The sequence below is a fragment of the Scophthalmus maximus genome, chromosome 21 (genome assembly GCF_022379125.1).
Source record: "Scophthalmus maximus strain ysfricsl-2021 chromosome 21, ASM2237912v1, whole genome shotgun sequence".
Taxonomy (NCBI): Eukaryota; Metazoa; Chordata; class Actinopteri; order Pleuronectiformes; family Scophthalmidae; genus Scophthalmus; species Scophthalmus maximus.
The window spans coordinates 14,544,035-14,557,500 of NC_061535.1; the positions used below are offsets into that span (position 1 = coordinate 14,544,035).

General features: G+C 42.9%; 1 protein-coding gene across 1 annotated transcript; it reads left to right on the top strand.

Annotated features, from left to right (window-relative positions):
• The first annotated feature begins 8,828 nt into the window (after nucleotides 1-8,828).
• Nucleotides 8,829-10,227, top strand: LOC124849750 (amyloid beta A4 precursor protein-binding family B member 1-interacting protein-like). Its single transcript, XM_047329713.1, has 4 exons — nucleotides 8,829-9,024; nucleotides 9,123-9,231; nucleotides 9,431-9,505; nucleotides 9,614-10,227. Exons 1-4 carry the CDS (start codon nucleotides 8,946-8,948, stop codon nucleotides 9,855-9,857), a joined length of 507 nt encoding a protein of 168 aa, XP_047185669.1. The 5' UTR covers nucleotides 8,829-8,945; the 3' UTR covers nucleotides 9,858-10,227.
• The last annotated feature ends 3,239 nt before the right edge of the window (nucleotides 10,228-13,466 follow it).

Sequence of the window (13,466 nt, forward strand, 5' to 3'; positions counted from 1 at the left end):
GAACTTTATGAGTTTTATTGTTTTTCTGTGGCCTGTTCACATCGTGGTTTTGTTGCTATAAGTAAAAAATGCTGCAGTGAGTCAGTGGAACACAGGCGTCCAAATATGGCTCCGATAATTTGTCGTAAACTTATTCACAGATTACTTGCAACGTTTTCAAATATTTTCCATTCGGCGATCCGGAAAGTTTCAACGCTCCTATGTCGGCTCAGGAAAGATGGACGAAAGAGTATCAATGAATAAAAACACAACAAGGAAATCAACTGAACACGTTGCGCAACTCTCAGAAATCATTTTCTTCTTCTGTAACTCAAACTGTACCTGTGCCTTGTTGATTTATTAGGGAAATATAAATTGTTCCCACCTGCTGTTTGTTCACAAACCCAAACGTTACCAGTTATGAACCCGTATGAATAAGGAACATTTGAGTTTAATTGTTAAAGTGTATAAAAAAACCTACCTCATATGTCGACCACACGGAACAAACTCTGGGCATAAATAGAATAGTTGTTATTCACTTGTTCGTTAATTTGTCATTTTCTTTATCTGCACAATATTAAATAAGGGAATGTGAGAGAGAATTGCCAAAAGGAATAATAATGACAACTTTAAAAACAATGAATCACATACTGTTAAACATCTACGTAAATACAGATGGACAAAAAGAATGACGGATGATAATCACCCCGATGGGTTAAAGGAAAAGGGTTCAGGGTTGGTTTTAGCTTCTGTGTTGACAAATTAAGAAAGTGTATATGGAGAGACTTTAAAATTTTAGACCCTCTGCAAAGATTGACTGTATACTGTTTATTCATGACCTGGTATAATATTCTCCTTCTTGAAATCACAGAAACGGCTGCAAGATGAACTCTGGTTCGACTTCACATCAAATCAGAACATATTTGGACATGCCGACAGATTCCACTGTCTTCTGTGTGTGTGTGTGTGTGTGTGTGTGTGTGTGTGTGTGAGTGTTTGTATCCTGTCTTGTCATCAGTGCAGCATCAGGTTATTTCCATCCCAGAGGCGTTGCTCATGACAACAGCGGGTTCCTCTTTCTCGAGGTGTATAAAGTCACATCTTTTCCTCTTCACTCATTATCAGACTTTTTAGTGACTGAACGTCCAAGTCAGTTTTTTTTCTTGTGGATCCAGTCGGTCAGTTTTTATCCGAAGATGCGGACGACGACTCTTTCTTTCAGCCGCCTGATGTTTCTGCTCACCCTGGCCGTCGTCATGATCTTCTCCGCATCACAAGGTAACACCAGCTTTGTGCTGAATATTGAATGTTGTCACCTGCTTTGTATTAAATATTGGAATTTGAATCCTGTGTGGAAAAGAGGAAGCAGCTCCCCTGCAGCGGAGAGTCGAGCTGAAGTTATTAGTGGAATCAACACCATTAGTATTAACATGGAAACTATTAATCTATCTGTGAATCTTTTTGGTCATTTCTCAAGGAAGTGTGAGAATTTGCTGCTTTTCTGTGACTTATACCAAAAGTAAACTGAACATTGTATGTTATCTTTATAGAAAAAACTATGAATCGACTTATCGTGACAGTTAACCAGGGAATTTGTTAATGACAGTAATCAAAATAATAATTAGCTGCAGCCCGGAAAACAGGGCAGACACAGAATGGAAATATGAATCGTTAATAATGTTTTAATTTGCTTATAATTTGAAGGCATTATGAGGCTCAATATGAAAATCATGATTCTGTATGAAGTGTATGATATAATTTAACACATACTGAATGTCCATACTGGTATCAGGGTATGAAAGATACTAATACAAAACATTTGGGATGATAGAGCCTAAGTGCATACTTATTTTTTAATTTTATCTATTTATTTTTTTGACATTTATATCACATTGTTCTGTATTTCCCAGATGTATAAAAATTAACAATATCTAGTGAAATAATTAATCAAAAAGATAAACAGTCAGTGCAATAGATTCACTAAGGAACAGATTGGAACATCCCTCACATTTTCTTTTCTTTTTAATTATCATCATTATTATTATTATCTATTTACTTATCTTTTTTTTATTTGCTTATTTTATTTATTCACTTGTTTAATTATTCTGTATTCAAGAGTCCGTTGGAGTCAGTGTCTTTTGGGACCTGCCTATGTTTTATATTTACATGTTGATTATGAAGTATGGGGGGGGAAAGCCTTTTTATAACTAGATTTACACTTCATAACTATAGCCGGTAAAAAAAACAGACACTTTTAGAAAATTAATTTCTCTACTTAATGTCTTATTAAGACTTTTAAAAGTTAAGTCAAATTCAAACCTTTTTTCAGGATGTGCAGAAACATCGATAGATGATGATGTGAAAGTTCTCCTGGAATATAAAATATATACTGTGTGATACAGTTTTTAGGGCTATACGATAATAATGACCTCTGACCTTGAACCAGGTCTTTTTTTAAATTCGACCAGAAAGTTCTGTAACTATGGCAACAGTGTGTCCGTGAGTCAAGATACCTCACAGTTACCTCCCTGTGACTAACAGGTCGAACTAGTGATGTAATAATGACGGTATGGCTCTTCTTGGTGTGTGTGTGTGTGTGTGTGTGTGTGTGACAGTGGACTCCTCCGTTCCCATTGGTTTGCCCTGCTGTCACAACGTCACCTCCAGGAGAGTCCGGAATATCAGCAAGTGTTACGAGCAGAAGCCTCGTCAGGACTGCAGCCGGCACGCCTTCCTGTGAGCGACACAACATGTTGGGACGGAAGCTCATATTCAGGTTTTTAATATCTCTAATTGTTTTGTACTTCTGTTTCCCGTTTCCCAGGATCACACGCGAGAAACTACAACCGCTGTGCATCAGTCCAGATGCTCGGTGGCTTCAAGACAAGATAACGAAGGTGAGAGTCGGACGTTGAAACTTCATCCTCCTCATCCGTCTCACAATTTATGTCCAGACGAGTTCATTTTTTTTCCAGGTCTGGCAAATCAAAACTGTTGGAAATAAATAAACTTAGCTGACGCTGACATTTGAAATTTGTGAAAAATTAATCTACCGTCAAGGGTTGTGCAGATAAACTCCACAAAGAAACAATAAATAATAAGTGGATGTCGTGGGTGTACATTCACTGAAGTATAATCCAGAGTTACTTGTACTCAGAGGGGAGAACTTCTACTTTTTACTGCACTAAATACTAATATGATGCATTTTATGGATTAAACTATGCAGGAGTACACAAAGCAGTTACATTATCTCCTCACCAACCAGCTACAACATGAAAATCTGCTTATTTACTGTAACAACATAATACGAAATACATTTCTTTTTCATATATTCTGCACATTTTGCAAATAGAAACCTTTCATCTGTAAAACAGGTTGTTTTTTTTACATTGTGGTTTTAAAAAGATCTTCTCCGCAACCGTACTTTGCTCAATGAAATATAGTATTTTATAAAAGTATTATATCTTGAAAATGACTTCGGTAAAAGTTCCAAACTGGCTCCTGATCATCATGAAACATCATGAATGTCAATATAATTCTACACAAACACGCTCTCCATTATCAGATCATCATGTATGAATATATACTATACATATATAGTGTGAACAAGTCGTACTAAAGGAAGCTGTGAATGAAACATTCTGTTTTTCATACATAACAACAGCTTATGAAATATTTCCTGACTTCTCTAATCTTCCTGTTCTTCCTCTCCTCTTCGTCGCAGGGAAAACTGCTCTGCCTTCCCGACCTGTCGCTGTAGTCCAGGACGTGAATGTGAAAATGACAAGAAGCGACGCAGCCACCGCAGCCAGGATTCAGCCACTTGACTATTTATTCCTTTTACACGACTGTCTATTTAAAAATCTAAATTATTTTTCTATTTTAATTTTTATAAAGCTGTGAAATAATTATTTTTTTGTAAAGCTTGTCAATTTTTACGATGATGGCACAGTTCTTCTTTTGGAACCTGGCAACATACACAATGAACCCATGACAGATTTATGAATAAATCATAAAGAATTAAATGAATCATCAAAATATAACTGACTCTTTTTCCTTTTTTAAAAAAACACGTTTAAAATGTCCCTTTTCCAATTGTTTCCCCTCAACTGCTGCAACTCTTTCCACACGACAGATTTGTGTTTAGAAAATGTATATTAATGCACATACACATTTTATCAGGATCAGAACGGTGTTTATTGCCAAGTAGGTTTTCAAACACAAGGAATTTGCTTTTGTGTTTTGCTGCATAACAACACAATTAAAAACACGACATGTATAAGTACAAGGAACGGGGGGAAAAACTGTACAATAACATGTAGAATGTAAAAATACAGTAGTACAAATATGTAGTAGTAGTATACGTCTAGTTCTGGGGTCAACCACGTGACTTTTAGTGTCATTTCCTTATTTCAATTGGACAATTTGGCTGCAGGTTGACTTTTCCCCACGTGATGGCGACAGAGGTGTGATAACTACTGACAGTTTGCTGTCTGTTCCTCAGACGGATGAGTGTTGAGGCGTCGGTGGAGTTTGTGTTTTACAAACCTTCAGAGACTTTCCTCCGTCTGGTTTCAGTGTTTTTATCTGTGTTACCGACGTCCCCGACACTCTCTGCAGAATTTCTTCCGGCCTGTGCAGAAGCAAAAGTATCAGGAAAACACAAACGACCTCGAAATATTCCAATACGTCTCGTCTCGCCCTCAGAAACGAGTCCGTGAAACCTTAAACGATGAACACGTGCGGGTGCAAACAGACAGGGACAATATATGTCAGACAAATATTTTCTTTAAACCAAAAGTTTTACCCCGTTGTTTTAACGTCTTCCACAAGATATGTGTGAACTCACGTCGCACAAATGTCAGTCCTGATTTCAACCTGCAGGGGGAGACTAGGAGTCACGATGCCCACGCTATAAGTAAAGTAAATAGACTTCATTTGAAAAACTCATTCCAGTCCTTATCACGCGGCCGTCAGCAGTCACATGAGAGCCGGCCATCCGTTTCCATGGCAACTGAGCAAACTCCACCAGGCTGATGGAGACTGTACAAGCCAGCCAGCCTCTTGTTCTTCACTGTGCTGGTACTACATGCAGCGGTACATCTTTAAAGAAAGACACGGATATGGTTTTAGATTTAGCGGCAACTGCCCAAAATTGTGAAATCAAAAATGCTGCTGGGTTCCACAGTTCAAACTTCGGCAAACGCGGTTTTGTGACATCTGGCATGTGCAACAAAACCACTGACCGTCCCTTTGCCACATCCTGGGCGGCAGAGCTCCGATGAGCATGACAAAGCATCTGGTGGATGTATTAGTAAGACACAGAAAGAGTGCTGATACCAACATTAACCCGCGGGGATGATGATCAGTGTGGCACATGACCCAGTCACCGCTCTGAAACTCTTCACTTCCCCTTTTCTGGCCTTCTTGAAAGACTCAAAGGAGACACCGGAGGGAGGGCAGGAAGTCATCGGAGGGGTTTCACGGAAACGCCGTCTGTCCTCGCATGAGTGGAAAACATGAAGTCATGAATTTTCCAAACTATCTGTAGTCATTTTAACCTGTGACATCAGATTCTGACCCACGAATACTGAGAGACGCAGAGATTCAGACTTGAACCGGGGCTTTATACGTTTATACGTTGCCTCTTTAAAGCCCCAGTGTGTAATTTTGGTAATTTTCTGGCGAAATCTGGTGCAAAAGTTGCAAACCGCAAACCAAACGGAGCGCCCGACAGGGGACACTTTATGGCGACGCACCGCCGATTCCATTCTCGGTTTCCGTCAGCGTCTGAAAATTCGACGTGAACGCGACGTGTTCTGGAGCGTTTAGTTCAACAACCTTATTCAACACGACGTAGAAACATGGAGACTCACACGGAGGTCGGTCCACCTCATGTGACTGTATTTAACATATGTGAACAGAGAGTTATGGACAATATATTCAATTTCTGTGAGTGAGTTCTTGTGAATATGACACACGTGACGTGGCTCGTTATTCTCCTCCCTGGTACTTCTCATACCGTTCTCAGTCAAACTAAATAAATAAATAAATGTAATTGGGTTTTTATATGAATCATCTGTGAATTTAAATTGGTGTGAAACAACCAGAAAAATCTTTGAATCCAAAACTGTTGTTGCATAAAATAATAACGAAATAAATTTGGATTTATCGAATTTCTACCTCCCCAAGTCGGGGGCGTCCACCAGACGTCCCCCCCCCTCCCACCTGATCCTGTGTATTCTCACGCATACCACAGCGCTGATGTGATGAAATTAAATAACAGTACACACACACACACACACACACACACACACATACACACACACACACATTTGCACATTTGCAAACTGCCGTCATGCATCAACTCTGCACCGGTGGTGAGCAGCTGCGGGAAGACGCTTAACGTGTGAGTATCAATGTGACAGGGAAGGAAATAAAGTAATCATGAGAGGTGCAACATGCTAATAAAGTTTCCACTTTTCATTCTCACAAACGAATGAGTCTAATACCGGGTCTCATTAGTTTCTGGTTTCTTTTACTCGCGTCAAGAAGTTGAGGTTTTCACTCCGTCCGCCCGTTTGTTGGTTTGTCAGCAGGATTTCTCAGAAACTACAGAATGGATTTCAGATTTTGACATTTTCCATGATTTCCCCGGAAATAATGTGTGAATCATGATCTGACATATGTAGTAGAGGCCAACTGGATTTTCGGGGGCCGATGCCAATACTGATACGAGGGAGTGAAAAATGTACATAAATACAGTATACGATATACAGTATATTTACAGATTTTTAAATTTCAGCAATTATTCCTAAGATCTCGTTATCAAACCCTAATGTCAAAGAAATGTAGCCCAGGATCACAGTTTACAGTTCAACCATAAACTTGATCATTTCATAATGAAGAAAACACAAATGCAACCAAATACATATGAAACTTGAAAAAGAAAAGGAAAAAAAAATTCTACATAAAATCTTTGCTGCTTCGTTTAGATAAAAAAAAAAAGAATGGATTGAGCAAAAACTACCAAACGGATTTCCACGAAACTCGGTGGAGAGACTGTCTGGATTCCTCCGCGGGCACAAACCACATGACTGCGGTTTTGAGATTGTGTCTGAGGCGTCGCATTCCTTCCATGCTGCTCATATCAAAGACGTGTGAGCAGACTCACTCCTAACATTGACAGTAGCACACATCATTCAATATTCTCCTCCTGCTATCGGCTCTTTGCGGTTTCAGGGGTGAACGTGCTGCAGACAGGCGTTGAGAAATGAAATATTCTGCTCTATTTTTCGTCCAAGGAAATTTTTTCTTGCAATCGTTTTATTTTGGGAAAACTGTCGATTCTGCATGTGAGTCCCTTTTTCAAAAACATCCCGTGTGTTGAAACCCAGAAAGTAGGAAGGAAGTTTATTTTAAACTTCGCCAAACAACCAAAGTGACAGCTGAAGGGGAATTTAATCTCTATCTGTGGCTTAGTTCTCACTTCTTCAGCCGCGCGCCGCCGTCTGCTCTCGGCCTCAAACTCATGCACCAAACTCCACAGAGATGGCGAAGCAGCTCGAGGACGTCGCTCGGTCGCTCGGTCGCTCGGTCGGCCGGCCAAGGCCCTCGTGTTTCCTTTACTATCAGAGCTTCCGAGAAAAACTGAATGACTGCCGCGCTTCTGCTTTATGCCCTGACGTGATTCCGAGTCATCTCCTGTTTCCTTTTCTTTTCCATTCACCGGCCACTTTGCTCCAAATGAGACGATAACGTACCGACTGAAGGTCAACGCTTGAAACTAGAGATTGGTGCAAGAAAAGTGAATCATTTTTCTCATAGACTTCTGTAGAAACAAGCGGTGGAGTCGCCCTCTGCTGGTCAGCACAGAGAATACAGGCTCCAGGCACACGGACCCGGTGACTACGGTCTACGGCTCGAACATGTTAAGTGGATTGTTCGACGTGTCGTCGCCTGATAAAACGTAAACTGGTCCCGAAGACACGACGCGCCAACGTGATTCAAGCGATAACGCCAGCGGTGCGCTCGCACCGGACGCGACGCCAATTGTTCGCGCGGGCGGATGACATGCGAAGTCAATGCAGAGGGCGCGACTAGACGCGAGCTTCGCGTCAATGGGTTTCGGACGACCTCGAACGGCGCGAGCAGCACAGAGATGGGAAACTCTCGTCAGTCCGGAAGAAGAACGGGCAAATGGCGTCCGGAGTGAACGCAGCATTGCGAGATCGTCGTTTGAATTCTGATTCTTCAGATTTTTATGCCCACTCTAACTCTGACACTGCGACGTACTGTATACCGTCACGTATCTCTTTAAATAAAAGAATTACACACTAGTCAGTGACCACCCCTCACTTTGTGCTGTCCGATCATTTGAGGCTTGACATATTGAATGGCGTCTACACTTCATCGTGACCTTAGGGCCACATTTCGTACGTAACTCCCCCTCGACTCCGGCGCTGCACAGCGTGTTTCACATGGACGGAAGCTCAGTGGTCGATGGTCAAATTCTTTGTGGCTCCAAAAGTGACTGAAATATCTTATTTATCATTTGTTCGTTCATCGTTTTTCTGCTGATTCTTGGATCAAGGAGGTGATGAAGACGAGTTGAAAGGCGTCCATCAGCCCAGAGCCGCGAGCTAATCTGGAAAGAAACTTTCCAAACGACACGCGGTGATGAAAGTGCTTCCTGCCGGTCACTTCGAGGGAAACCCCACGAAGAAAAAATCTGCAGGTCGTTCATTCAGATAAAGAAAGAGGATGGAAAGAAAAAAAGAAAGAAAATGAAATAGGAAGATGACTAATAGCCACTTCTGCTTTTTTAGGCCTTAAGTATCCGACGTCTCCAGACGTCTGTCAGTTCACCAAGATCTCTGGGGAGGAGGCAGAAGAAAGACCAACAGACACGGCTTCATTCACCAAGTTCATAAATCTGATCCATCAACGTCCGTCTCCTCGTCAAAATGGTCAGCGGTGGAGTCCTGATGAAGTGTGCGCTGGTCGCCGTCGTCCTGGTGGCCGTGGTGGAGTCTGGCCCGACGGGTAAGACTTTGGCCTTTTCTCCGATGATCAAATGTACAAGGATCTTTTTTTCTGCTGGTGCCGTGACGATGACTCTGATCCCCGTCGTCCGCCCGCAGCCCAGAAGCTGGCGTCCTGCTGCACGGAGGTCAACAAGCTGGAGATCACCGAGCCCATCTTAGATTACATGATCCAGAAGTCCAACCCGCCGTGCGTCAAGGCTGTCATGTGAGTCTGAAGAAGAAGAAGAGGAAGAAAAAATGTCATCCATAGTTTAGATATCTCGTAACAATGATTGTTTGCGTGACGAGAGCATTTCGCGGAACGTCAACGTCACAACTCTCCTCCAGCTCAAACTTTGACTTTGAAGCTGCGTATGCAGAATGTCTTTCTGCGTGCTGACGCGTGTCTTTGTCGTTTCCTGCAGCTTCCAGACGGAGTCGGGTCTGTACTGCAGTTATCACAGGGCCCTCTGGGTCGGCAGGAAGATCAAAGAGCTCAGGTGAGTGTCGTTCGGCCGCATGCGAACTGTCTTCTGAGCTCCATCATTCAGTTCCCTCGTCAGTGTCCAGCCCTCATCTCCTCTTGTGTTTTATCTTATTTCCCACAGGAAAGCGCAGTCGACATTTTGGCCCAAGGTCTCCCTCCTCTCCATCATCACATCCACCACCTCCCCTCCTCCTCCCTCCACCTCCTCCCCTCCTCCTCCCTCCACCACCTCCCCTCCTTCCTCCACCTCCTCCCCTCCTCCTCCCTCCACCTCCTCCCCTCCTCCTCCCTCCACCTCCTCCCCTCCTCCTCCCTCCACCCCCTCCCCTCCTCCGTCCTCTGCTCTTCCCTCCGCCAACGAGTAGAACCGATAGAAGGAGAAGGATCCAGACTTTGTGTGGAAGTTAAAGAGCGATACTAAAGTAAATGTTCTTATTTAACAAAAAGCAATTGATGAACACGATTTATGTCGAACCATATTTATTTAGAATGTTTAGTTTCTTTCAAATGGATTTTGAGAGTGAAAATATTTATTGATCTAATTTAATTGACCAGTGCTGATTGAAGTTATCATGTATTTATTTACTCTCAGTTATTGTCACGACTTTATGAACAGTGGCACGTGTCCACTCATTAATTTATGAAATTGTTCTGCTTGGACTTATTTATTGATTTTAAAAGTTTGTGATTGTGCCGACGTGAAAAAAATAAACTAAACATTGGTCAGAAATGTGATCTTCTATCTTCCCTGTTTTTATTTGTGAAAGAGCAGGAACCGCTCGATCACACACACACACACACACACACACACACACTCACACTCACACTCACACATACATACACACACACACACACACTCACAAACACATACACACACACACACACACACACACACATATACACACACACACACATATACACACACACACACACACACGTTCCAGTCAATGTCACAAGGACGCAGGTGTCGTCACGGATACGTCTTTCTACTCTTGATGTCAAAATCAGATTTAGATGCTATTTGGTCTTTATTTTGTTTACCTCCAACCGACAATATACCAATTACAAAATAGAAAAAACTGAATATTTTCCATGACATAGGTCTTGTACGTACAGTATTTGGGAGGAGGGACAGAAAGAAGCAGACGCTCATCTGGTCCGGCCCCTTCGATCTTCACAGCTTCAGATGACATATTATTAAAAAAATAATGATAATAAAGTCTGTCTCAAAACTTCAATGAATAATCTTGTACAATAAACCGTATTTATTGACATTTACATTCTACCATAAATTTAAATATTGAGCTGCTCCATCCCAATTATTCTTCTTTTAAAGAAAAAAAATGTAATATTATTGCAATTTTCTGTTTCTTTATGGAGGTCGTTCCAAAGAGAAACTCAATTCAACTTCCCTCCTGAGTCACAGGTCACAACCCCCGCCTCCGGTCTGGAACATGTTCCCTCCTGGCGACGAATTGTTCCTCACTTTCCACATGATCATTTTCAATGTTTGAGTCTTTAAATAATAAGGGATCTGTGTGATCGTGATAACCTGCATAGCTGATCATCCTCATTCCTCCTTTATCACAATGTGCACAACCTTCGTAAGTTACATTCACATGTGTTCCCCAGACTCCCACACAACGTGACAGATGAGGCAGGGAGCCATGGAGCAGGGGGTGGAAACAGTTGTCCGGAATGATCATCGGACAGAAGCAGGTCAACATATTCAATCAAACATATAAAGGAGGATTAGACGAGCTGCAATTGCAAATGACACCTTTCACACAAACTCAGGATTCAATCCTTTTAAATTCCATGGCTCCAATTCCCAAAACATCCGAAATATGATAAAAAAACCAAACATCTAATCTATTCACGTAAATGCAGATTGAGGAGCGTAAGAAACATCGAGGCCTCAAATTGCATCCGCTGATGGTGAAATATATCTGACGAATGTGTCACAGTTCTGCAAAAAGTCAGTGACGATAAACAACCCACCAACACGCCGTGCAACATCACGTCGCTTCCAAGAAAGATGCGACCGAGGTGTTGGTGGTGTGAATGTGTCCAGATGACATGAACCGGTGTGACAGCGGCATGACCACAAACATTGACACCCGACGCGTGTCATCTGCGACGCCCACAACCCAAGGTGGTGCACTCCCCCATAAATAGTTGCAGCCTGATCAGTCAACCCGTCAACCCGTCAACCCGTCAACCAGTCAACCCGTCAACCCACAAGTCTGCCGTTCACAATGCTCATGAAGATCCTGTCCATCGCTCTCCCCCTGCTCTCCATTGTTCTGTGCACACAAGGTAAGACAATGTGTTATAGTTTTCTTTTCATCATATATACATATATATATATATGTATATATGTACATACAGGGTTTTATAATGCTTGTTATTCCATGTGCTGACCTTTAAAACCTATTGAACACACTAGAGGAAAGCATCAATAAGTCTCCTCTGCAGGTTCCGTTTCAATGTCAAGATGTTTCTCTTGAATCAAAACGTGTGTTCGCCACCTGCGGATTAAATACAGAGCGTGGACCAGCAACAGGAGCTCCGCTGTACAGGACGCTGTACCTGTCCACGCCGCTGGCTGACGCCACAGCGCTGGCCAAGCTGAGCTCCTGTTGCTGATCTACGAGTTGAAATTGAACTGTCAATTTGTCAGGGCGAATCCCCAAGATCTTCACGCCTTGCTGCACCGATGTGTCGCCAGCTGATTACAGCACGGAGGTGCTAGGGAGGCCCGTCTGGCAGCACGCCCACGGAAAATGTGTGTCGGCTCTGATGTAGGTCCTCACACGCGCACGCACACACACACACACACACACACACACACACACACACACACACACACACACACACACACACACACACACACAAGGATCACCATCATCACTTTCATTTCTTTTTCCCCCCCAGTTTCCGTACGGATAAGGGAAACATCTGTGTCGATCCCAAAGCTGAATGGGCCTTGAAGTGTAAGTGACCACAGACACACGAAAAAACACACGAGGGGCCGTCACTTTTGAAATTTGATGTTTGAACATTCACAAGGTGAATAAATAAAAGCCGGCCACCTCCTGCCCCCGTGGCTCCAGCGCTGCTGTTTTGTCTCAAAATGGCGGACGCCTGAGAGGCGGCGTCACCTGCGTCACAGGTTGCGTTCACATTATGGGAAGTGAACAAATGACTTGTCGATTATCATCTTTCAATAAGTGACGGCCCAAACAGAAGCGAAGTGAACGTGCACAGAAACACACTGACGTGTGTCTGCCCCTCTCTGCTCTGCAGTCAAGAACAAGAACAACCACCAGTGAAGCTCCACGGCCGCTCTGAGAAAAACCACTTCCTGCTGCAGATCGACGCCCCACACACACACACACACACACACACACACACACACACACACACACACACACACACTCTACACAATGTATGTGTGTACGTGCACCAAGTGTATTAGCGAACCAATAAATTTCTTCTGTGTACCGAAAATTGGTGAATTATTAATGAGATAACTGGCGGGTCAAGGTCGTGTTACAGGTCATGACATGTCGCTGCACTTGGCCCAGAAAGGCACAGGGAATACAGCAGATGACAGTGAAACTCTGAGGAGGTTTTGAGGAAGTTTCTCAGACGCGTAGCAGCTGAGCGACTGACTCGGGAGGAAACGAAAAAGAACTCCATGCAGACGGAGATTATGTGAAGAGTGAGTGATGGATACTCAGAGCAGACAGGAAGGGAAGAGGTCAAAGTGAGGGAGTCGGGACGGAAGATTCAAATTCCATTCACTGTCAATAAAGGCTCCCAAACGGTTACGGTTTATCGAATGAAGGAATGAACCTGTCTCAGCCTTGGCTGCTGCAGAGAGAGAGTCTGTGTTCCTGCAGCGCGTCCGACTGCACGCTCGTGATACACGATGTCAACAGGCAGTAAAACGGATGACGAGAACATTT

What these genes read in the sequence shown, in the direction of transcription:
- LOC124849750 (XM_047329713.1), top strand. Translation starts at nt 8,946, where the DNA reads ATGGTCAGCGGTGGAGTCCTGATGAAGTGTGCGCTGGTCGCCGTCGTC. An exon ending in CCGTGCGTCAAGGCTGTCAT is followed by an intron (nt 9,232 to 9,430) that starts GTGAGTCTGAAG and finishes CGTTTCCTGCAG; the next exon opens with CTTCCAGACGGAGTCGGGTC. An exon ending in AGGAAGATCAAAGAGCTCAG is followed by an intron (nt 9,506 to 9,613) that starts GTGAGTGTCGTT and finishes TATTTCCCACAG; the next exon opens with GAAAGCGCAGTCGACATTTT.